At 61.7% G+C, this 24,545-nt stretch overlaps 1 protein-coding gene and 1 long non-coding RNA gene across 2 annotated transcripts; one reads left to right on the top strand and one right to left on the bottom strand.

Moving 5' to 3' along the window:
• Nucleotides 1–488: 488 nt before the first annotated feature.
• Nucleotides 489–22,722, bottom strand: HTR5A (5-hydroxytryptamine receptor 5A). The gene is made up of 4 exons (XM_028525996.2): nt 21,656–22,722; nt 18,218–18,412; nt 16,478–16,867; nt 489–501 (listed from the first exon to the last, which is right to left on the bottom strand). The coding sequence occupies exons 1-3, from the start codon at nt 22,394–22,396 to the stop codon at nt 16,559–16,561; spliced, it is 1,245 nt and encodes a 414-aa protein (XP_028381797.1). The 5' UTR covers nt 22,397–22,722; the 3' UTR covers nt 489–501; nt 16,478–16,558.
• Nucleotides 22,048–24,545, top strand: LOC118497234. The gene is made up of 2 exons (XR_004899765.1): nt 22,048–22,262; nt 22,762–24,545. It is a non-coding gene; the product is annotated as an uncharacterized LOC118497234 (long non-coding RNA).

The raw sequence follows: 24,545 nt of genomic DNA, 5'->3' as shown, positions 1-24,545 counted from the left end.
TCTTGATTTCGAAGTATACGACAAAGCTACAGTCATCAAAACAGTATGGTGTCGGCACAAAACCAGATGTGTAGACCGATGAAACAGACTAGAGAGCCCAGAAACAAAACTGTGTGTATGTGGTGAACTACTTTTCCACAAAGGTGCCAGGGACAGACAGTGGGGAAAAGACAACTTCTTCGATGCCTGGCGTCGGGAAATCCAGGCAGACTCATGCGAAGAATGAAACTGGGCTCCACCTTACTCCATACCAGAAAAAATCGGTTCCAAGTGGCTTAAACGGTCCTCAAGAGTCACAAAGATGGAGGTGTCGGGTTGTCAACCATTTAGCACCCTGAGAAGGTGTGCAGGACGCCTGGGGAGGCAGCCTGGCCTCCCACGCTGTCCCCGGACGAGGAATCGCCGATGGCTGTGCTGAGCACTTCTGACCGCGGTCTCTGGTGAGGGTCCGGGGAGCTCCCGGGCGGGGGTGCAGGTGCACGAACCTTGGGGCAGGGGGTCCTGCTTCCACGACGCTCACCCCCACGTGTGCTGCACAGGTGGCCGGCGGTGGGAGGGAGGCCCCAGTTCCCCGCCACGTGCCGTCTCCGTGGGGCACGTGAGCGTCCTGGAGGCACGGCCCCTGGCTTCCCCCGGAGCCGTGATCCGGGGCAGAGCCGGGCAGGGGCTGCCCTCCTTTAACACCCCGGTCTGTGGCCACAGGCCGTCATGTTCTGTTGGTCAGAAGGGAGCCCCTCCGCCTGCCCGGCCGGCGGGGGGGCATCGTCAGCACCCGCCTTCCGAGGGGAGGGGCGGGAGGCATTCACAGAGGCTCCGCCAGGCGCACCCAGGTGCGGGAGACGGCTGCAAAGCAGTGAAGTGGGACTTCGCTCCGCACACCCTCGTCCAGGGTCAATTCCACACGGGTCAGAAACCTACATGCACAAGCAAACCCTTAAATGCTAGATGAGTCCGTGGGAGCCTCGTTCTCTAGGCTGGGGCGGAAAGGGCCCAGCACATAAAAATGCAGAAGCCACAAAATTAAAGATTAATCAGTCTTACGCTGTGGGCTTTGCTGGCAGACAGTCGTTCCTGTACACGGAGTCCAGAGGGAAAGGGGGGACCGCTGAGAGCAGCATCCCACACAAAGGGTCAGGTCTCCTGACACACGGAAGCGGACCGGCCGTAAGGGAAACTCCCAGGCGGGCCAACGCACAGGGCCCCACGGCCAGCTCTGGTCTCCAGGGGGTCCCCCGCGGGCTCTGGGGCCGCCACCAGCTGCTGCCCCCCCGACCCCCTCCACCCCCTGCAGCGTGAGCTCCTGAGAAGTCATTCCCCTTTCCGGCCGCCGGGGGCCCACTGCTCCAGCCAAGGCTGGTGGGGGCACACGGCAGGTGTGAGGACCCCCCCGGGGAGGGCAGGGGGTGGGGGGGTGCCCACCATGGCCTGGACTGTGGTCTTTCTGCAGCCTGGCAGCCTCAGCCCCGTAGTAACTTTTCGGCAGGCCCCTCCACTGCATGGGGGCCACCACACCCACCCGGCTCCCACCCCATCTGGCTTGCTGCCTGCCGGGCCTGCACCCTGGAGGGGGCCCGCTGCTGGTCCCCAGCTCTGACCGGACCAGAGGTGGGCAGCCCCTGGGGGTGGCAGCACAGCTCCTTGGGCGGGGGTTGTGTGGCCAGTGCATGGGGCCCGAGGCTCCCCAGAGACCCCCGCAGCCCAGGACGGAGGTGGGAGGGGGCCCCTCAGCAGACGGGAACCGGGGACGGACGGCAGAGCCGTCTCTCTAGTGCTTTGGAACGTCATCAGGTGCCTGGAGTTTAAGCCAAAAAAATTTAACAATAAACAAATAATCAAAATAATAAAGTAGCAAAACAAGCCCCCGTGTCCACGGGGACCACTCCTGTCCCAGCGAGAGCTGTCGAACGCCCCGACTCCTGCGGCCTGCCCACCACTCTCCCGGGAGGACTGCTCGTCTGTCTCCCGCCTCTCCAGCGCCCGGCGGACGCCCGTCCGGAGTCTTAATTGCTCCCTCGGGACGGAGCCGCGGCGCCCAGAAATGTCACGGAGTCCCGGGCGGCCGAGGACTAACTGGTGTTGTCAACTCACCTGCCAGCGGGCGGCGGGGCCCTCCCCTCTTCCGGGGAGAGCAGAAATAGCCTCCGGCTCCCTCGGGGACGGGCGGCCCAGGAGAAGGCGGCTGGAGGGACGCCGTCGGCGTCTCCCGGCCCACGCGGCGCCCAGTTAGAGCTTGGAGCAGGCGTCCTGCACCCCGGCTTCGACTGACTTTCGTGGAAATGCAAGGCAGGCGGGGTGCGCCCCGCACCCGCGTCCTTGTCTGAGTGGCGATGGCCTCTCACGGCCACAGAGGAAGGGAGCTCTCCCACCCGAGTCTCTCTCTGCCCGTGGGAGTGGAGGAGCAGAGGTTCCAGACGAAGGTAAGAGCGGGGTGCTGGTGCACCCACCTGCACGGTTGCCCACCCCGTCACCTTCGCAGGGCGAGGCCTCCGTCGCCACACCGGGACCCTGCTCTCCAGCCTGACCCTCACACTTGAGCTGAGCCCAGTGGCGCTCGGAGTAGCGAGTGCTCTGGCCCCTAAGCCTTCCCCAGTCTTCCCCACAAAGCAGGAGGAGAGTGGGGCCTCGGGACAGGCCCACCCTTGGGTCAGAATCCCGCTGGCCTCTGTGTCTGCTGCCACGCCGACCTCACCAGATCTGCGGGAGTGAGCGTGTGCAAGAGAACGGTGCGGGCGTGTAAAACCACAGAAGGCAAGGTCGGGCCCACACCGCCCTCTGAGAGAAGTCAGTTCTCGCTCCTTCAGACCCGGGGCCTGGAGCCCAGGCCGCCCAGAGGACGCACGTGCAGGTGACTGGAGGGAGCCTGTGTGGACGGAGGAAGTCACCGGCTGGGACCAGGGCGCCAGACGGTGGCCCGGGTCAGAAGCTGCCAGGATTAGAAGGGGACCAGCAAATGACGGCCTCAGAGCCAGCAGGAGCCTGGGCCCAGCCCACACTGGTTGCCTCGGGGAAAAGTGTGCTCGGGCTAAACACAGAGTGTCCCGGAGTCTTCCCACCTGACTTCTGAAAGCCTGAATCCCGCAGGCGTGGGGGCGCACAGGACGTCCTGGCCGGAAGCTGAGTCCGGGTGGTCCCCGCCCCCAGACTGGAAAAATTCTTCCACGGTTGGGGGAGAGACCCCACCCCCACCCACACCGTGCAGGGTGGAGACGGGAAGGCTGCCCCTCAGACCCCCGGCTGAGCCGCAGGGGTGGGCATGGGCTGCAGGCAGGGCTGCGGGTGGGGGGTGCGGGAGAGGCAGTGAGAGAGTGATGCGTTCGTCTGGCTGCGTGCTAGAGTCGCCCGGAGGGGGTCTCCACAGTCACTCACTCCCCACGCTCAGGTGGTTAGAGCATCGTCCCGATGCACCAAGGTTATGAGTTCGATCCCCAGTCAGGGCACCTGCAAGAATCGGCCAGTGAACGCATGGATACGGAGATGACAAATTGATGCTTCTCTGTCCTTCTCTCTCTCTCCCCCTTCCTCTCTCTCTCTCTCTCTCAAATCAATAGAAAACTATGTTTTTAAAAGCCAGCGCCCCATCTGCTGGGGTAAGAGGACACCCACAGGCAAAACCCAGCTGGACCCCCACCGGACAGCCTGTATGAGCATGCACCAAAAGTGGGTCCATGATGGACACAGAGGGCCTGGAACGGGAGACCCTTCGCAGAGCACACGGGAGTGGATCTTCACGACCATGGACTGGGTAGTGGGTTCGTAGACACGGCACCAGAAGTGCGGACGGTGAAAGGAAAAACAGATACATTGGACCTCACCGAAATCATATGTTCTTGTGGGTGAAAGGACATTATCGAGAAGGTGAAAAAGAGCCCTGGCTGGTGTGGTTCAGTGGACTGAGGGCCGGCCTGCGAATCAGGGGTCGCTGGTTCGATTCCCACTCGGGGCACGCACCTAGGTTGCGGGCCAGGTCCCCAGTGGGGGATGTGCGAGAGGCAACCACACGTTGATGTTTCTCTCCCTCTCTTTCCTCCTCCTTCTCCCTCTCTAAAGTAAATAAATAAAATCTTAAAAAAGAAAAAAAGAAAGGGAATAGGCAATTTCCCTCTTTTTTATTTTTTGCAAAAAAAAATGTTTTGTTTTGTTTTGTTTTTAAGTTGGGAGAATGGGAGAAAATATTTTTGCAAGTTGTGTACCTAGAAAGGGCCTACTGTGTGCTCGCTGGGGGTGGGGGACCCCTCTGTGCCCCCCTCTCTGCCCAATCTCTCTGATGCCCACAGCTCCCTCCTTCCTCAGCCGCAATCGCGGGCTCCAGGTGGAGTTTTTTAAATTATGTTTTTGAGGGCCCGAGGTATTGATTTATAAGCTCCTGTGTTCCACAACCAGAAATATCTGCTCAGGCGTTAGGTTTAACTGGAATTTGTTGCTCTGCTTCCTCCAAACCCTTCAAGGCTTGTTTCCTCATGGAAATATCCACGGGCGAGCTGTGGCCGGATGTCAGCCAGACGTGGGAGGTGGGGGGAGGGGGGAGCCGAGGCCGCTTCTTCCAGAAATCTCACCGTCCGCTGAGGCCCTGCTAGGAGCCAGGCTTGCTGGCATTGGAAGCTGGGGGAGCATCCCCTGAGAGGAGCCTTTTTTGGGGTGCCCTGGTCCTCCCTGAGCAGGTGACCCCCCACCCCCAGTGCTCCTGGGGGACGCAGACCCTTTCTGAGGCTCCCATCTGACCCAGCGAGTTCTCATCGCTGCAGAGGTGTGCATGGGGCAGTGTGTCCGCCCCCTACCCCCGCAGGGGCTCTGGGGGAGCGGGGTGGGGGAGGTCAGGTGGGCATACACTCAGGGCAGCGTCTGAACCCCTGCGCTGTGACCTGCTGGGCTCCGTGTTTCCCGTAGGGGGCGCTCTCCGGACTCGGCACTCTAGATGTCTGCAGAGCACTTGCCCTGCGGCCACCAGCCCCCCCTTCCAGCAGCTGCAGCTGTCCCCAGACGTCCAGCCGCACCCTTGGGGGCCTGCACGTGCCCCTTAGAGAGCCTCAGCCTTCACAGGGAACGTTCCCACCGACTTCTCGACCCTCAAAGAGGCCGTGGCTCAGCCTCTCCTAGCCTCCTGGGCGCCAGGACCCCACGTCCTCCTGATGCCCGTCACCGCTCCTCCGGATTGGGCGTAGGAGACGCCCCCTGTGGCCAAGGCTGGCTGAGGACAGATTCCGTCTGCAAGGGTCACCGTGAAGGTCACATGTTGGCGTACAGTGTCCGCCTGAGGACGTCCCTGAAGCCGCGGCTACGCTGAGCCCGCTTTCCTCCAACTGTCTCCCCTAAAGGTCCTCCCTCCGGCAGGGGGGTGGGCGGAAGCCCAGGCGTGCCCTGCAGACCGGGAGGGGGCGTGGCCTCGGGGCGACTTTCGTCCTCCTCCTGGGGTGGGAACCTGGGACAAAGTGACCTTGTCCGAGGCTGGGGGGGGGGGGCAGGTGCAACCCTCTACCTGCAGACCCCCTGGGGGGCTCTTCCTTCTCCTTTTCCCCTTCTCCCACTTCAACTGGTGTCTTCACTCTCTGCATCCAAGTGTCCCAGCCTCCGCGGATGGGGCCCCCCCTGCTAAGGGGGGTGCGGGGCACGGTGCCCAGATTGTCTGTCAGGGCTTTCCCCGCGGTCACACCGCGGTCACCCGCCAGTGCGTCCCAGCGGGACCCCCCCGGGGACGCGTCACAAGAGTCTTCTCTCTCCTTGTAGAGCGCGGGCCCAGGTGAGAGGAGACCCGGGGTTAACAAGTTGTTCTGTGCGGTGAAATGTACTTTTCCTGCCCTCCACGGAGCATCTGGGAAAACAGACGTACCCCCTGAATATTCATGGTCTCACAGCTTCTTCCATGAATAATTCATCACACACGGTACCGTCCCCCCCGCCGTGGGGCCTCACGGGCAGGGGACAGGACAGAAACCCCTGTCCTCCCCGTCCCCCGCCCCGCCCCCGTGGTCCCTGCCCCCGGAGTGGACAGATGGGCAGCCACATGCTCTGCGTGGATCACCGGGGAAAGATAATGACAGACACTTTGCTGGAATTTTCTACCGCAGGCCTTTATTGCTCTCATAAATCACCAGGGGGGGAGCCGTCAGCAAGGAGGCGTGGCTTCTCCAGGCGAACTCCCAGGAGGGGCGCTGGTTGGTGGGCCCGTCACCGTGGGGCTCCGCGCTGTTGCCCATGGAGGCCGCGCCGGATCCGTAGGGGCGTTCTCTGCCCCCTACAGGCCGGCGCCGTCTCCGTCCCGACTGTGCGTTGTGGTCGCTGCCGCCGTGTCGGAAAATGCTAAGTTAGAAGGAGACGTCGCCTGTGATTCTCAGGCATGAAGATGAGCGGCATTCACGTCTTGCTTCAGAGCCTTCTAGGAGACACACACGTCCGCACGGCGATAAGTACTCAGAAACAAAGGTGGGCCCTGACCTGTGTGGCTCCGTGGGTTGGGCGCTGTCCCACAAAGCCAAGGGTCACTGGTTCCATCCCCGGTCATGGCACGGGCCTGGGTTACAGATTTGATCCCAGCAGGGGGCGCACGAGAGGCAAGCACACATGGATGTTTCTCTCCCTCTCTTTCTCCCTCCCTTCCCCTCTCTCTAAAAGTAAATAAATCTTAAAATAAAAAACCCCAACAATTCCCCCCGGTGAAGTGGTCTTGTTGGTAAACTCCTTCCAGGAGACACAGGTTGTAGTGTTGTTTCCTATAATTTGTGCACACACACACACACACACACACACACGATGTTCGTACTGTTCCGTGACATCTTACCCAGCTCCCTACTGAGCGACATTAACGGGGCCTCTGTTTTCCAGGGACTGAAGAAAAGGCTGGGGTGAGCTCTCCAGGATGGCCTGCACTCTGCCCCTCCCCTCCCCTTCCCCCTCCCAGAGGGAGAGCGCCCGCGTCCACAGGCGTGCCCCCCTGCCGAGCCCTGGGCGAGCACGGAGCAGCAGGAGACTTGTCGCAGGGGGCCCCACCCGAAGCTCACGCTCTCCCACTGCCGCCGAGACGCCAGCGCAGAGGCAGTCACTGTGGCGGCAGGGCGACTCCCTGGGGGCGGGGCGTCCTGCTCCAAGAGGGGGCTGGGAAATCAGTCACAGACCAGCCCCAGCCCCCACCGTGGGGGCCTCGGGAAGCTCCGAGGTGGGAGTTTTAGAATTGGGGAGTTACGAGCTGTGGGGTGCAGCCCCTAGGCCCCGGACGTCGAAGCTGTAAGTTTCCCTGACGTGGATGGCTGTCGGATTGTTTTCCCAAGGGCTCCCACCTGAGAGAGAGTCCCGGCGCCCTGGCCGCTGTGGCTCAGCGGGTTCAGTGCGGGCCTGTGATCCGGAAGGTCACCGGTTCGATTCCTGGGCAGGGTACTTGGCCTGGTTCATGGGCCAGGTCCCCAGTAGGGGGCGTGGGAGATACCACTGATGGGTGTTTCTCTCCCTCTGTCTTCCTCCCTTCCCCTCTCTCTTAAAAAGGTAATCTAGAGAGAGAGAGAGAGAGAGAGGGAGGGAGGAGAGAGAGCGAGCATTCAGCAGTGTACAGGACAAGATCACCCCAGCGCTGGTGTCCTTCCTGCTCTGTGTCCACCTGCTGTCCCCAGGGCCACCGCCCTCCCCGACTCTGCTCTGCAGACACCGCTGACTCTGGGCTGTGGGCTCACCAAACCGAGTTTGAGGGCTCTGCTGCTCTTAGGAACGAGGTCATCGCGTCGTCCATTCGCTGGGCCCCTCCCCCGCGGAGACAGACCCCCGCTGGTTTTCATATTTCGGGGGCATCCCAGCCCGCCAGCCCCCTGGGCCTCTCCCCCAGCCCTCACCGTGGGGAGCCTCTGGGGGCCAATGTGTGAACTGACCGTGTGTGTGTGTGCGGCACACACGCTCAGCCCGGCCGCCACCCAGGAAAACAGTCCGGAGACGGAATTCACTGAGGACAGCCCGCAGGAGAGGGACGCGGAGGGAAAGAGGTTCTCAGGGGACATCCGAGTTGGACCCTTCCTGGGAGGGGCCCCACGGACGGCTGTCGAGAGTGGCTTTGCATTTGTTATCGGAACATCGGAGACTGAGTTGTATGTTACTTTTTTTTAAAAGATTTTATTTATTTTTATCTTTAGAGAGGGAAGGGAGGAAAAAGAGAGAGAGAGAAACATCCATGTGCAGTTGCTGGGGGCCATGGCCCGCACCCCAGGCATGTACCCTGGCTGGGAATCAAACCTGTGATGCTTTGGTTCACAGCCCGCGCTCAATCCACTGAGCTACGCCAGCCAGGGCTTATGTTACTTTTAAAAAGACAGCTTCTCCTGTTTGAAAGACCCGTGCGCACCTGCGGCCGGTCGGAGACGAGAAACCTGTTGTCGGTCAGACAAAGGGCTCAGAAGTCTCATTACTCCCCCGGACCTGTGAGCTCGGGGTCCCCGGGGAGCTCTTGTTCTGACGGCGGGTCTGTGAGCAGGGTCGTGCTCTGTAACTAGGGGCTCAGGGAGCGGGCGCACCTGCCACCTTCGGAAGCAACTAGCGCGTGGGCACAAGCAGGCCCCGCCACAGGCGGGTGCCCGGACAACCGGGGAGCTTCGGCTCCGCAGAAGTCGGAGGCCAGCTCCTCACATCCTCGCCGGGGCTGAGCCCGGCTCCCCTTGGGCCAGATGTGTGTGGTTTGAAGTTGCCAAGACCCAGGCGAGTTTCCTGTGGTCGTTCCCACAGGGGCGGGCCCAGCTGGACACCCACACTGGCGTCTCATTCACGGGAGGTGACCACGGGGTTCTCCCACGCCCGGGTCCCGGCTCCAGCTGCCTCCGGACCCTACTCCCGGGTCCCTCCCTTCTCCCTGTGCTTCGAGGCCCGGGGGGTTGTCGGCCTTCCCAGGTTCTGAGGGGAAGAACCGAGGGTCGGTCCCTTCGCACTTTTTGGAAAGCGGTGATTCCTCCCAGACTTGCTGGGATGTCTTCTGACGTGCGTCCGGGATTTATCACAATGATTATTTTATTGTCTGGCTTCCTTATAAGCTGCCTCGCCATCTTCCAAGGACCAAGGAGGCAAATACTGATATATATGTAAATATATGTGTATATATCAAACTTAGTAGTTCGACTAAAGCACAGAGGCGTCACGAGGATGACAACCAAAATCGGGTTATTATATTTTATTTATTTTTGTTTATTTATTTTATTTTTTAAAGAATTTTTGAAAGATTTTATTTATTTATTTTTAGAGAGGGAAGGGAGGCAGAAAGAGAGAGAGAGAGAAACATCCATGTGCCGTTGCTGGGGGCCGTGGCCTGCAACCCAGGCATGTGCCCTGACTGGGAATCGAACCTGTGATGCTTTGGTCCGCAGCCCGCGCTCAATCCACTGAGCTGCGCCAGCCAGGGGGTTATTATATTTTAAAGTAGTCGGTTTACACCAGGGAGGAAACACCCATTCGGGTAGTTCCCCTCCCCCCAAGGCACTCATATCTGAAATCTACTTTCTTGGACACACGGAGAGACGAGACGCTCGATCTTCTGTGGCTCCTCACCCACCCGGCATGGAGCAGGGAACGGAGCTGCGTCGCCGAGGCAGGAGCCGGGCCAGTGCTCTGCGGCTCCTTGGGGTCCAGTTGCCGGCAAGACGCCCAGGTCGCGTGCATGGAGATGTTTCTAGGCTCCGGTTCCCCTCGGCTCACGTGGCCCCCAACCGGGACTGCTCCAGCAGCACAAACGGCAGTGGGGGCATCTGTCGCCTGCAGGGCCGCCTTTCACTGACCATCGGAGGCGTCACGCTCGAATGACGGAGTGAAACCCACCGTTTTCATCGATATATTCTCACTTTACAGTGGTCTAAATCCCCCCAAATACGGTGAAAGTGCAGTAAACGCACTTCGTAACTGTGAGCCTGTGACATCCTGTCCCTCCACCTCGCGGGCGGAGACGGAATTCTCTTTCATGGTAACCGCGTCTGGCTTCTAGAAAACCATTCTCCCGGAACCACGAGAAAACAAGGTTATTTTCATGCCCGCGGTTAGCCAGAATAAACCGGCTACAAGTTATACAGGGGGTGCCTTTACCATCTGAGCATTCCTCTTGTTTTTAATCCTTACCCTGGGGCATTCACTGTTCTGAGAGAGAGAGGAAGAGGGAGAGAGGAAATCAGTGGGAGGGAGAAACGTCGGCTGGTTGCCTCCTGCACCCACCCAGACCAGGGACCGACCTGCAACGTCTGGGTGCACGGATGACGCTCCAACCCACTGAGCCATGCCCGCCAGGGCTACCACTGGAACACTCTTTAAATTTTTTTTTTTTTTTTTTTTTTTTTTTGCTTGCCCTGGCTGGTATGGCTCAATGGATTGAGCACTGGCCTGTGAACCAAATGGTCGCCGGTTCGATTCCCAGTCAGGGCACATGCCTGGGTCTCGGGCCAGATCCCCAGTGGGGGGGGGGGGTGAGAGGCAACCACACATGGATGTTTCCCTCTTTCTCCCTCCCTTCCATTCTGCCTAAAAATAAAGACCTAAAATCTTTTTAAAAGTTTGTTTTAACTTATTGCTTTTAGAGAGAGCGTGAGGAAGGGAGGGAGAGAAGCACGGTCTCGGTGTCCCTTCCGGTCACGCGTTCGTCATCGATCGGCCAAACGTGTCCTGACCGGGGATCGACCCGCCGGAGCTCCCGGCCAGGGCCTGGGCATTCTTTCCAAGGGGTCTGTCACCTCGGCCCTCCAGTTAAAGGGGGAACAGGGATGCACCTCCAAACAGAACACCTTCCTTAGTCCACCCGCTAGGCCCCGGGTCTCTGTGTTTCTGCACTAAAGAAGCAGCCTCGGGCGTGGGCGGCTGGGAGGCGGGCGGCGGCCCCGCGCCACGGTCACCCGGGGCGCAGGCTGCCATTTACGCGACGCTCTTTAGCACATCAGGGAAAATTGCAGTGGCATTAAATCAATCAGCGGAGTGCCGGATGTGAACTCTGAAGAGAAACCTTCCCGACGTCTGGTTCCTGTCGGGAGCACGGCCCCCGACTGGGGACCACCGGTGGTCGGTCCAGTCTTGGGTTCTGGGCTTATTATCCCTCTGCTGCTTTCCAGAAGGCTCCGAGGGGGGGCGAGGGGACAGTGCAAAGGCCTGTGAATTAGCGCGGCCCCGTCCGGCAGAGCGGTGCGGGCCGGGGGATTCACGCAGCCCCCCGGCCCCGGGCCACAGACACCTGAGTCAGTGGCTGAATCACCTGACGGGGGTTTGAAAGCCCGCCTGACTCATCCTGCAGAGGTGACGCGGCACCGAGCTCAGTTGAGGGGGGACGGGGGTGGATGCTTTCACGTCTCACAAAATACATCCTTTGTTCTCGGGGCCGGGTGACTCAGCGGCACCGAGCGCGATGCTAATGAAGACGCTGCCAGGTATTGTCTGCAGCTAGACAAGTCGGCCGTGCGGGCAGTCGGTCGGAGAACGGCCTGCAAGGGTCTTGCAGAAACGTGGCACCACAGGACAGTGGGGACGGGGGGATGAGGGCCACCAGGCAGACTCCTGACAGACCCCAAGACCCCCGAGGGCGAGAGGGCGTGGTGGGAGGAAAGGAGCAGCCCCCTGGACGGGGACACGGGACTCCGGAGAGACGGAGCGCCGAGCGTGGTGGCAGGAATGAGCAAGTGGAGTGTCTACGCGCAGGGTCCTGCTCCTCGGTGGGCCGGAGCCCGCAGAGCGTCGGGCCCACGGGGGGCACACACCCACCGAGAAGCAGGCAGGCTCAGGGGGCTGCGACGCTTTTCTGCCTTGCAAACGGCAGCACGGTGGTCAGCAGACGGCAGGGCCTTGGGGGGTGGGCGACGAGGGACAAAGGGTGGTGGATGGAAGGAGAGTGACGGGGGGGACGAACACACAAGACAACACGCAGACGGCCTGTCACAGAATCGTACCCCTGAAACCCGCACGCTGTGTTCGCCAGTGTCACCCCCACGCTCAGTAAACACTCGGAGCAAAGGGAAGGGAAGGGAAGGGAGCCGTGGAGAACTCGGCGGTCTTGTGCGTCCCCCTCAATCACACGGATGTCCGCCCCCACGCCGAGCCCTCTCCGCTGTCCTGTTTTTCAGCCCATTTTCACTGACACTGAGAGCCCTCTGTCACCTCGCCTGTGGGTCTGACTCAGACCGCGGCTGGACAGGCGGGGGCGGCGGGCGCTGGGCGCCGGGCGCCGGGCACTGGTGTCTGTCCGCAGGCCCAGACTCGTGGCTCCGGGCCGACGGACAGCAGTGCCCCCACCTCGGGCCCCCTCAGAACGTGAGATCGTCCCCACGCACGGGAAGGTGACGCTTCTACGGCCAACTGTCCAGGGTCGAGAAGATGCTGAGAGATGACATTGGGTGACATTGGAGAGCAACCCCCTTTGCTGGGAACCACGAGGGCAGGTGGTCCTCAGGTGCGGTGGGCGTGGCCTGGCCGCGCCCCTTCCCTGGGGTTCAGGGGGAGCCACTCGCCTTGAGGGGCAGGAGGGGCGAGGAGAGCCGGGGAGGGGTCCTTCCCACCTCCCTGCCCCGTGCTCTCAGCCCCCTTGTCCAGTTCCGGGCAGGACCGCCGGCCCCACTTAGGGCGCCTGGTCGGGACGGAGGGGATGACACACGGGAGGCTTGGGTGGGTCTGACCCGGAGAGCCAGACCTCTCTCCTGTGGCCAACTGTACAGCTCTGACTTGCCGCCCCCACCTGCGGGGCTCTCACCTGCGCTCCTGGCCAGCAAGGCTGCCCATCCCCCCAACCCCCCACGTGAGCCTGTGACTCTATTCGCTGCTGTGACGAGCCACCACCGACAAGGCAGTTTGAACATGAGTTTTTCCTCTGCCGGTCCTGCAGGCTGGAGGCAGAGACCTGGGGGCGGGCGGGGCTGCTTCCTCCCGCCGCCCCTCTCCTTGGGGTGTGGATGGCCGCCCCTCTGTGTGCGTCTGCGTCCTCCCCTCCTCTCCTTGTGAGGACACCAGTCTCACTGGGTCTGGAACCCCCACCCCCAACACACAATCTCATTGTACCTTCATCCCCCTGTGAAGGCCCGTGCCCCAGTACAGTCCCCCATGAGATGCTGGGGCTAGAATTTTCACGCATGAATTGTGGGGGGTGTGCTGGGCCCACGGCACCCCCGAGCTCAGTTTCCCGTGAGCTGACCAGAAGGCAGAGGCTGGGAGACAGAGGCCGTGATGCCATAAGGGCCGCTGCTGGCCGTGCGCCCACCTGGGCAGGTGCCCTGGATGCAGGGCGGCAGCAGAGCACGGACACTCCGGTGTCGTTGGGACAGACGCTGCGGCAGCCCACCTCAGGGGCACGCGGAGCACACCGTCCTTGCCGGGCCGTGGGGGGCACGCCCACGAGCGCGTGGCCTGTCCCCTGTGTGGCTCAGAGGCCAGTGGGGAAGGAGGGTCACCAGCCGGTGGCAGGGAGAACTTAGTAGGGGGGCTCCTCAGTCAGGGGTGTGAGCTGGTGTAGGAACCAGAGGTGGGGCCTCGGGGGGCAGGTCCCCCTGATGTGACTGAGTTCTCCAAGCTGGGAAGAGGAGCCTGATGACCTGTCCCGAGACCCCTGAGGAGAGGTGCGCGCTAGGGGCACCGAGACCCACGGGAAGGGGGTGCGGGCCACATGGGCTGCTGCCCAGGGAGCTCGGGGGCCTCAGCGGAGCCCTGAGCAGCCGGCCGGCTCCGGCACCGGTGTCTTCGAGGACCTAGGGGGAACCAGCCTGTGGAGGCCCCCCCTCCACTGGGATCACCTGGTGTGCCCAGGTGAGGGCCCAGGCGTGCTGACGCAGGGCAGGCCCAGGAAGCCCCGCCCTTGTCTGGTCCGCGGCGACCTGGAGGAGCTCGCGGAGCAGAACTCGGCCTGCGGGCCACTCACTCTCCGGAGGAGCGGAGGATGTCGGGCTGGCTGCCAGGGAAGCCGGGTCACAGGGCCCCGGGCAGGTCGCCGGCCGGAGGAGGACAGGAAGGCAGCGGGGGTGGGGCACTTGGGCCAAGGTGAGCTGGTTGCTATGTTGGTGGTAGAGCGTTAGCCTCAGGTGTCTATCTCTCCCTCGGGGCTTCTACCGCCGCTCCCTACCCCCTACCGGCGTGAACAGGAGGGGGGGGTCAGGGTTAGCGACCTGCCTAGGCTTTGCTGCCTCTTCCCCAGGCAGAGGGGCTTCTGCCGGCGCCCCCCCAAACGGGAAGAGAGGCGGGTGTGGACGGCAGGTCCCGTCTGAGGGCCAGCCTGTGAGCGGCTGCCGTTGTCCCAGCAGCCGAGGGTGACCCTGACCCAGGGGTGTTTGAACCGTCCCCTGGACACCCAGCGCCACCAAAATCGGCCTCTTCTTGCTCGCCCCGACAGCGCCCGTGGGGAATGGAAGCTGGTGAGTTCTCGCCCCGCCGCCACCCCTCCCGCCCACCCACACGCAGGGTCTGGCCCAGCTTGTTTGTGGGACTCGCACACACGTGTGTGCGTGTGTTTAAGGGACGTGTGGAGGCGCTGGTGTGCCTTAACTACAACAACAACAACAACAACACGTGTTTGTCTTGGGAAACGTAGTAATAATAACCTCGGTGGGGGCTTGAAATTGATATTCGAGTAACATCTTTCTCCGAGAAGGCGGCCAGAATCCGGCCGGGGGCGGGGAGGACACGCAGGGAGGGCCGCGAGGAGTGTCGGAAGGTGCCAGGCACACCTGGGACACCCGCCCAAAGTGCGGGTTTGCTGAAAAGTTTGGAGGGGAGGGCTCTTCTTGTCCCAGGGAGACAAGCACAGAAGTGAATGACAGCGTTAAAAAAACGTGTCACGCGGACTGGGAGCTGACGGTGACGCCTCCAAGTCCCCACCCCCGCCCCCGCCCCCTCTGCCCTCGTCTCCGCGTGTTTTTGTTCTCTGCTGTGGGGGCCCTGAGTGAAGTTTGCGGGGTGGGGTGGGGGGCCTCTCTCCCCTGCTCCCAACCGGAAAAGAGCGGCATTGGCTGGTGTCGCCGCTTCCAAGCAACAGGGAGAGGGGAAGGTAATTCAAGAGTGAGCGGCCTGCGTTTGAGAAGGCTGTGGGGGTAGCACTTCAAGCGAAAGGAGAAAGAATTATCTGAGGATGTTTCCAAAGAAACGCTTGAATGGATGTGCTCCCCGAGATAAGCGGTCTGCACTTCGCGTCGTGACTAGACTCCCCGGCTGCAGCGCGCGTGGGCTGCTCAGACCCCCTGGACAGGGGCAGGGGCGGGGGGTGGGGGGGGGGACCCTCCCGGCTGTGCCCCAGGGGCGCGACCTCCGCCCTCGCATCCACACACAGTTGCTGCTTTTGAAATCTTTATTGATACGATCCACTACATACAAAAACACACGTGATATGATGCAGTATCACGATCGCAGAGGTATCACGACATCTAGTTTTTTTAAATGCATGCACTCAAGAAAACGGGGGCATAGCAGAGCAGAGGCAGCTTCTGGTGAGGTTATGTACAATGACCTGGGTCCCACGTCGTCCTGTAAACACGGCTTCCTTACCCAGCGGGCTAGCCCCACCGGCGGGCCGGGGTGTCCACTTGTGCGCGGGGAGCCCCCCACGCTCCGCCTTTCACCTCGGGGCCGGTGCGGACCTCAGACAGGCCCTCGTCAATAAAAAAGTAGCACTTTTCAAGTTCTTCTGCTATCCCCCTTAAAGAGCACGCATGCGGTGAATATGCCATCGTAGCCCTTTGTCAAGGAGTCAACAACCTCGCGCAGTTGTTTTTCTCTGGACCTACGGTTGCAGGGTGAAGGTGGCGGTCCGGTGGCGTCGGGGAGGGGTGGGGGTCCGGGGCGGAGGACGGGAGCCGAGAAGCGAGCGCGGCAGGGCCTGTCCCTCAGCAGTGGACGTCTCCACAGTTCGTGAGTGGCTGCTTCCAAAGTGGGGGGCGGGGGGGATCTGATCTGACCTGGAGTTCCCGTCCCGCGTCGCGGGGACGCCTTTCCGGATCCACTCGCCTGGGGGAGCCTTCTCGCTCGGGCGCAGCTGCGCGCGTGTGGGGGGGAGGGGGCGGCGCATGCGCCCCGCACACAGCTGCGGCGTCACCACCCACGCGTCTTACGGATGCCGCTGCCGGCGCCCAGGAGTTCACAGACACGACACTCGGTGGTCAAATACAGAGGACACGCACAGTAGATATCACGGCGCACTGGACCAGGGCGGCGGGAAGGCGGAGGGCGGGGCGACGGGGATGGCTCCACAAACACTCGGGGTGATGGTTTCCTGACCCCCCAGAGGTCCCCACCTAACTTCCCAGTCGCTGTGCGGGTTCGCTCTCCGCCCGCCTGCTCTGTCGCACTCCCTCCCTCTTACCTGCCTCGTCTGACTCTTCGCGGACGAGGGTGACCACCGTGCCAGGCTGGGGGCCAGGAGCAGGCCCTTGGGGAGCCAAGGCAGTAGCTGATGGGTGCAGAGAGAGAAGCAGCAGAGGCATTAGCTAAAGCGAGCCCCTCCCGACCTGGCCGAGGAGGCCTGCCTTCCTCAACGGCCGGCGGAGGGCTCTGCGGGAGGGACTCAAGGGGCAGGTGCCTTCACACCGGGGCGGGGGCACAGACGACCACGGGGGTTTGTACTGGGTGGCAGGAGTAACTCTCTCATCCCCCCGGGGCCGCGGCCTTAGGACTGGCGGCAGAACAGGTTCTTGAAGGCGCTCTTGTAGGTCTTGTTGAAGGCCGTGTAGATGAACGGGTTGAAGAAGGAGTTGGAGTAGCCCAGCCACAGGAAGAGGCTCTTCCAGACGCCGGGCAGGTCACAGTCGCAGAGGGGGCTGACGAGCTCCGTGGTGAAGAAGGGCAGCCAGCACACGGCGAAGACCCCGATCAGGATGCCCACCATCACGGCGGCCCTCTGCTCGCGGTGCTCCCTCAGCGCCTCGGCGTCCGTGTGGATGGTGACCCTGTTGTCGCCGGCCGAGTACTCCGCCCTCTGCAAGAGGCGGGCGGGGGCTTGCTTCAGGACGAGCCCCCGGGGCTTCCGAGGGGGCGTGCCCGCGATGTAGGGGCACGGCGGCGTGGCGCCTGTCCCCTCCTTGCTGGGAGGAGGGGACAGGCGCCATTCGAGTCCTCTAAAGGGGGGAGGGGGGGGACAAGCACCTCGGCCTGTACTGAGTTAAAAGGAAAACACCCCCCACACAGGAAAGATTTCTTTAAAAAAGACTGATTACACCGGACGGTGAAGGGAGGTCACTGAAGACAAACGGGTGGCTACAGGCTGCATTTTCAAAGGCTCGAGGGAAGGGGCATTTTATTTAATAGAAAACTCCAGGTGGCGGAAGCCCGGACCCCACCCGTTGCACCCTGTGTCCGTGCTCCCGGGTCCCTACCAGGAGGGGGCCGGTTTCGCCTCTGTGACTCGCTGCCGAGTTCAGCACTCCGGGTCGTGCCCCCTTTAGGTCATGGGCCCTCCTGGGGGCACGCCTGTACCGTGTGCAGCTCAAGAGACATGGCCGGGGGGACACAGCGCTGGCCCTCGGCCCCTCGGACTGGTGCAAAACGGAGTAGAGTGTGTGAGGGTGCGGGTTTATCTTCCCTGTGTGGCCAGGGGCTGCCCGTTTGTGCAGATCAGGCCGCCCAGGGCCCAGGGCCAGGGGCCAGGTGAGTTAACAGGACCCCGCAGCACCTGCCCGCGACGTGCTGCCAGCTGGAGCCACCCCTCGGCCCCGGCCACCGAGGCTCTGAGATTAGCCAACAGGTCTCAGAGCGCCTAGGAAGCCTTGACACTGGATGTCGCCGCACGGGGTGCGGCCCCAGCGCTGACAAGAGCCACCCAGCGTGTTTCTGCTGGTCGGCTCATTGTGAATTCCTGGCACGTCCGCTCCCCCGTGTTATCTCCCCCGGTTCAGCAGCCTGTGACTCACCGTCTAATCCGCAGCCGAAAGAAAAAGAATGTTCTCGTGGTTGTGTCTGTAATTGAAGAAGTGTCTTTGCCCCGCCCCCTCCTCCCCCCCAGAACTTCGATACGCTAGTCCCAAACCCCAACACCTGGCTTGCTGGGGGGGATTATATGAAAAGCAACCAGAGCTGCTCTAGTCCGGCCTCGCTGATAAAGTACAATTTTTGTTTGTTTTTTTAACAAGAAACCAGAGTGTGGAATGACGGAACCTGTGAAAACTGCTAAAACTATCTAAACCAACAGTGGGTATGTTTCGGAGTCATTCGTGTCTTTAACTCGCCACAGAAATGGCACCTTGCCCTGGCTGGGTGTGGTTCAGTGGGTAGCAGCGCCCTCCTGGGCACCAAGAGGTCGTGGGTTCGATTCCCAGCCGGGGCGCATTACCTGAGCCGCAGGTCCGACCCGCAGTCGGAGCAGGAAGCGGAGGCAGCAGTTGGGGGTCTCGTTCTCACGTCCATGCTTCTTCCCCTCCTCGCCTTCCTTCTTCTCGCCTTCCTTCTCCTCGCCTTCCTTGCCCTCGCCTTCCTTGCCTTCGCCTTCCTTGCCTTCGCCTTCCTTCTCTCCTTCCTTCTCCTCCTTCTGCAATGCACAGAAAAATACCTGCGGGTGAGGGTTTGGGCGGGGGGTGGGGGACACATCACCTTCAGGCGTCCTTTAAAAAAATACACGGGAAGTGCATGTTCCTGGACGCCACGATGCCCTCTGGAAACACCCCGAACCGGGGCTCCTCGGACGCCGGCCGCGAGCTGGAGTGCGTGGTCACTGCTGAACCGAGGACCTGAGGACGCGCAGAGGACCCCAAGGCGAGGGGCCTCTTGACCACACTCGCAGGCCGCACACCAGCCACCTGGGCCCAGAGGACCACGTGTCTCGAGCAGCTGCCGGGCTCCGGGGGCTGGGCTGAAACCAGCCCTTTCCCGTCTGTCCTGCTGGGGGCGGGGGAGGGGGCAGCACGACCCCCGGTGGGCGGGGCGCTGGGAGACTGACTCTTCCAGGGCAGCTAGAGCAGCCAGCGAGGGGAAAGCCCTTCAGCGGAGGGAGTCGGGGCAGCGACCACCCAGGGGGAGTCGCGTTAGCATCTGAAAGGCCAGCAGTTGACAGTGAATGTCACGCCCTGAGCCCCAGGGCGTCTGGTTGAGTAGCTTAACCCCAGCAGCCCGGCGGGAGCCTAGCCTTCGCTGCCTGGGCTGGCGAACCCCCCCTTTTTACCTGGAAAGACTAGTCAGGCTGGCTGCGTGAGGCTGGGGCTGAAGGGGTACCCGGAGTGGGGGGCCCGGAACGAAGGGCCCCCACAAACTGCAGGCAGGGCTGGGCGCTCTGTGGCCCTGAGTCCCTCTCACACTTCCTGTGGCTCCAGGACACGTCACCTGTGGGCGCCAGCCCCTCCCTCTGCAGAGCCAGGTAGCTGGGGCGGACTCACTACCAGCCACCCTACCTCGCAGCTCACGGGACAGTGACCCACTCACACCTCGGAGAGCCCACCTGTGCCCTTGCTTTGTCACCCCTGGACAGGGCCAAAGACAAGGACAAGGTCTCTCTGTCCCGTGTTTCTTGTCCCTGCTTCAGTGTCTGACTCAGGTGAGGAGTTCCGTGTGTGTGTGTGTGTGTGTGTGTGCATGTGTGTGAGAACCACGGGCCTGCAGGTGAACACACGGGGAGGAAGGGCTGCTCTCCCAGGTGACGCAGCTGCTTCCAGGTGGAACTGGATTTGGAAACTTTGGCACCTGCGACCACCACAGAACCGGGAGAGCAGGTCTGTGATTGACCCTGCGCAGCAACGTGGGGACCGAGGCAGCCCCCCGTGCCTGGCACAGCCCGAGCCCCCCCAGAGGCCTCGCAGAGCCAAGGGGTGTGTTTCTCCGAAGCTATCTGTCAGAGAGGGAGAAAAACAAAACAGTGCTAAAAATATATATTTAAAAGCGCACGGATGTCACGACGCTTTGTTGCTGTCACCTCCGGAGCAGAACATGAGAGCCCTCATTTGCCACAGTGAGCCCCAGGAGAGAGCTGTAATTGCTTCTCCCCCTGGAGGGTGTCGGTGCCGTCTGTGAACAGTCTTTACCTGCACGTTGACGGCGGTGGGTCCATGTGAGCGGGCCCACGTGCGTGGCTGGCCCCCCCGCTCCCGCCCCCGAGTGGGGGCGAGCGTCACGCACCTGAGCCCCAGGTGGTTCCGTGGTGGTCTGGTGCCTCGGCCCTCTGTGCTGGTTAGAGATCTCACAGGTCAGGGGTCCCAAATCTGGCACGACTGACCTTTGGGTCTGGATGATTCTTTGCTTGGGGGGTGAAGGGGGGCTGTCCTGCCTGCCTGACAGGCAGCCTGTCACCCCTGCAGGTCGGGGACCCTGAGGCATGAACCCTGGCAGGATGGCTCAGAGCACTCCTTTCCCCAAAAAAGAGGCTTCACGGTTTGCACCTCCTTCCGGTGGCATCTGTGACCCCGAGAAGGTGACATGTGGGAAAGAGGCACAGGTCTGCCCCTTGGCCAGAGCCACACTCCAGCCCCGTGCATGGGGGTCCCTGTCCCCGGTGCCTGCACACAGGAGGCCATCAGCCCCCTCCCCTCAAGTCTTGGCCATCAGAAATGTGCCCCGTCATGCCCAGTGTCCTCTGCAGTGTGTGGGAGGGGGGAGCAAAACCACCCCCCCGACTGAGGACGTTGTTCTAGACGAAAGGGTGGGTAGCTGCCGACCCCCTTTCCCTCCCCGCTCCCCTACGCCCGGCCCTTGGAGGCTGGGCTCGTGGGCTGTGGCCGCAAGGAGCTCTGGTCCTGGCGGCCATCACAGTGGGTGCCTCGCCTTCCCCAGACCACACTCTCCCTGACAAAGATGGCGTCATTGCCATTGCGTCACCTCTGCACCAAAGCCGGACGTGCCCAGCATGCCCAACCGAGGCCATCTTGTTGCGCAGACCAGAAAATAGGCACTGCGTAGACGCCAGACCTGCTGGAAAATGGGAGTTGGGTTTGAGGGATCATCCTCGGCCGTGGGTGGGGGGCCGAGGGGGGCACCAGGACCATCACCATCAGCTTACCGAGGGTTAACAACTGCAGGAAAGGGTGGGTGGACAGAAAATGACAGAAGAGGCCCCCCCCCCATCACTGTCGCAGTTGTCACACATTACATGCCACTTGTGGAGGCAGGGCTGGTGGACTGCCTGCCTCAGGTAGCCTCCTGCAGCTCTGCCCACGTGCAGGGAGGCAGACAGGTGGCCCTCCGCCGCCATGCAGCCTGAGGGGGCGGGGGGCCGCCCTTGACTGTGGCGCAGGCAGTGAAGAGGGGCTCTCCGAGACCCCTGGAGACCCACCTTCAACCTCGCGCTGTCAGATGCAGTACCCAGCACGCCCACAGGCGTTGCGTTTGCAAAGAAAGACAGAGACCGATGGAGACACGCACCTGTGTTGCCTGGGGCTCGGCCATCTTCCTGCCAAGCCGGGCCACCACCTGTCCCTTCCCTCTCGCTGGAACAGCCCCCTGGAAGGCCAGGAAGCTGCCAGACCCCCAAGCACAGCCCCAGACACTGACCCGACCCACGTTTTCAGTCTGAGAGCCCCAGGACACCCTGTAGATGGCCCAGACCCCTCATTTTACACAGAAAAGAGGACCCCACCACCGTGGAGATGAAGGACATTACTGGCTCTGGGACCCCCGACCCCTGATGCTGTCTTTGGGTCTCCCGGCCACCCCCCTGCCCTCGTCCCTCCCCCCCAAAGAGAAAAAACCTTTAAAAGTTCTACTTTTTACACACCCAGGGAGAGGTGTACTGGGCATGAAGCCTGCTCAGACGCAAAGGGAGGGGCTTTTAGGGCTCAGAGGCACCCACCTTGCCGGCTTCCGCCGTGGGACGCACGCAGTTGTTCTTGCGGAAGGCAGCGCGGCACTTGGCGGCCCGGTAGATGCGGCAATAGACGAAGAGCACCACGGAGAGCGGCAGGAAGAAGGCACTCACAGTGGAGAACAGGGTGTAGGAGAGCTCCCGGCTCACCTGGCACACCTGCTCGCTCTCGGAGTACAGCTGCCCCCAGCCGAAGGTCAGCGGCGCCAGCGAGATGACGGCGGAGACCACCCACGTCACCACGAGCAGGGCGGCGCAGACGCGCCTGCGCACGCGCAGCGTATAGTCGAGGTGGCGCGTGATGGACCAATAGCGGTCCAGCGCGATGGCCGTGACGTTCCAGATACTGGCGGTGCAGCAGAGCACGTCACACGCCACCCAGACCTGGCACAGCCGCTCACCTAGGTGCCAGTGCCGGCCGGCCAGCTCGTGCACCAGGCTCAGCGGCATCACCAGCGCGGCCACCAGCACGTCTGAGATGGCCAGGGACGCCACCAGGTTGTGCGGCACGCGGTGGAACGTGCGCACCCGGGCAATGGTCGCCAGCACCAGCAGGTTCCAGGCGAACGTGGCTGCCACTAGGCAGCCCAGGAAGGTAAGGGCCAGCACGTTCCAGATGGAGCGGGCGGGCTGGCTGGGGGGCGAGTCTTCCGTGCCCATGCTGAGGTTGGACTCCGGAGGGGTAGGGGTGTCGATGGAGGAGTTGGTGAAGTTGTCCGGAAAATCCATCTCTGGGTCAGGAGACTGGCCCGAGGTGCGTGCAGAGAGGGGCTCCGCAGGACTGGAGGTGGTCACTACGCTCAGGGGCTCCTAGGGAATGCCTGTGAGCATCGCGTGGAAGAGAGGGAGGCTAGGGGAGCAGACCCCGAGGGCTGCGTCTCTCAGCCAGAGCCGGCTGAGCTATCGCGTGCCCGGGTCTCTTCGCTTCGGAGGAGAGAGCGGTCTGGTCACCCAGAGCCGCGCATCTCCCAAGTCTGAGAGAAGCTCGGCGCTGCGGAGCGTGCGTGTGGCTGCTTGGGGGGGTTGGTGCGTCAGAGCAGGACTTCCAGGCGCTCAGCCTATCTGCTCGCCCCTCTCTCTCTCTCTCTCTCCAGACAGCTGCAGGCGGGACCTGCCTCCTGCCAGTCCCCCGCCCCCGCCCCTTTCGGCAGCTCCGGAGAGCCCACCGGGACCCGACTTATCAAACTGGGGGGTCCAGCCTACGTAAGGCATCAGCTGATAAGGTCGCCCCTCCCCGCCTCTAGCCCGGAGCGCGCCACACTGGCGCTGTCCGTGGTGCTGACGCCCCCCCCCAGAACCCTGGCGTGTGGTGCTGTCCGCGGTGCTGCCGCTTTTCCCCCTGCAATGAGTTTTCCGAGGGGAACAAGTTTACCAACGAACTTTCCTTGAAATGTTCCTCTAGCACCCCCTACCCACCTCCTTCTAGGGGTGGTCTGCGTGCCCCGAGAGCGTTCTCAGCTTCCTATGTGTGCTAGCCTGTCGTGCCAATGTTTGAGTTTGGGGGTCTCTGGCCTTTCTCCTCCAGAAGATTCCAGTTCCTTCTTGCCTCCCTCTTAACACTCCCCCCGACCCCGGCCCCACAACCCAGTGCTGCCCATGAAGGACCGTTTTCCTTTAAGGATAAAACACAAGACATGTCACCAGTTGCTGCGGTTCCTAGAGAGGCTGACGTATGTTTAGTGCACTTTCTAGAATCACGGAGAAGCTGCAGGCTCCTCACAGGGCTCCGCTGGGTGTGCTTCCAGGCCAGGGAGCAGTGGAGAAGGGCCGTCCATCCTAAAAACACCACCTCGCTTACAGAGGGACACATCGAGCCCTTTCTCTCCACACACACTCACACAACTCACAACCACACATACTCACTCACAACCACACACTCTAGTCACTGAGAAACCGCCCTGAGCTCCCTCCTGGAAGGTATGATTTACAGCGCCTCACCAAGAGATGCGTGAGGCAGCAAGATAAATGAATTGGAATAAAAAATGAGATGACACAAAGGAAATAAAAGAGCATTAAGCATTTTAAAATTTTATCTTCTCCTCGCCTGAGGGCATAGTCATTGATCTCAGAGAGGGAGAGAGAGATGTGTGATACAAACATCGATTAGCTGCCCCCTACACTTGCTCCAGCTGGGGACCGAACCCTCAGCCTAAGCATGGACCCCGATCGGGGATCGAACCCACAACCTTGTGGTGTATGGGACGATGCTCCAAGCACGGGCCCACCTGGCCAGGGTGCATGAACCATCTTTAAATGCGTACAGTGGGTGTTATGAGATCCTGCCTGTTTACAGGGTGGGCTGCAGATTTGTCCAGAAACCTTTAGGCTGTTTGAAAAGAGAAACACATGTTAGTTTCTACGGCTGTGAAGAGAAGCCAGTGGGGCCAGCGGAGAGGGGCCAGCATCGGGAAATGCTGATGCGAATCCTTCATTCAGTGCAAGGCGATTTGCAGCCACGCTTCACCCAACACCCCTCAAAAACTGCAGGTTGTGGCTGCCCATATGTGGTGCTGGTGTGTCTCCGGCCAGGGGGGAGGCTTCTGCTTGTTTCCAATACCTCCCCTTCTTGGGGGTCACAGAACCCCCAGATGTCCACTATGAAACCTCTTCTTTGAGAGAAAATTGCTCGCAGCAGCTCTGCAGGGGCCCACGTTTCAGGGTCCCGGAGCCGGAGGAGTAATGCGCTGCATTTTGGGTGGGCAGGCAGGCCTAGACCACGGTATCTCCCCAGAGATCTTCCGAGGCATCCTGGGCTTGCAATCTTATTCCCCTCCAGCAGGGGGCGGTGCAGCAGCCTCACTGATCGTTAAGTGAGCCGCTATCTAATCAGGGACCAAGCCGGGCATTCCTGAGGATGCTCTGTGAACACTGGAGTGTC

Source organism: Phyllostomus discolor, chromosome 10 (genome assembly GCF_004126475.2).
Source record: "Phyllostomus discolor isolate MPI-MPIP mPhyDis1 chromosome 10, mPhyDis1.pri.v3, whole genome shotgun sequence".
Classification (NCBI taxonomy): domain Eukaryota; kingdom Metazoa; phylum Chordata; class Mammalia; order Chiroptera; family Phyllostomidae; genus Phyllostomus; species Phyllostomus discolor.
This window is presented reverse-complemented; position numbering and strand designations above follow the sequence as displayed.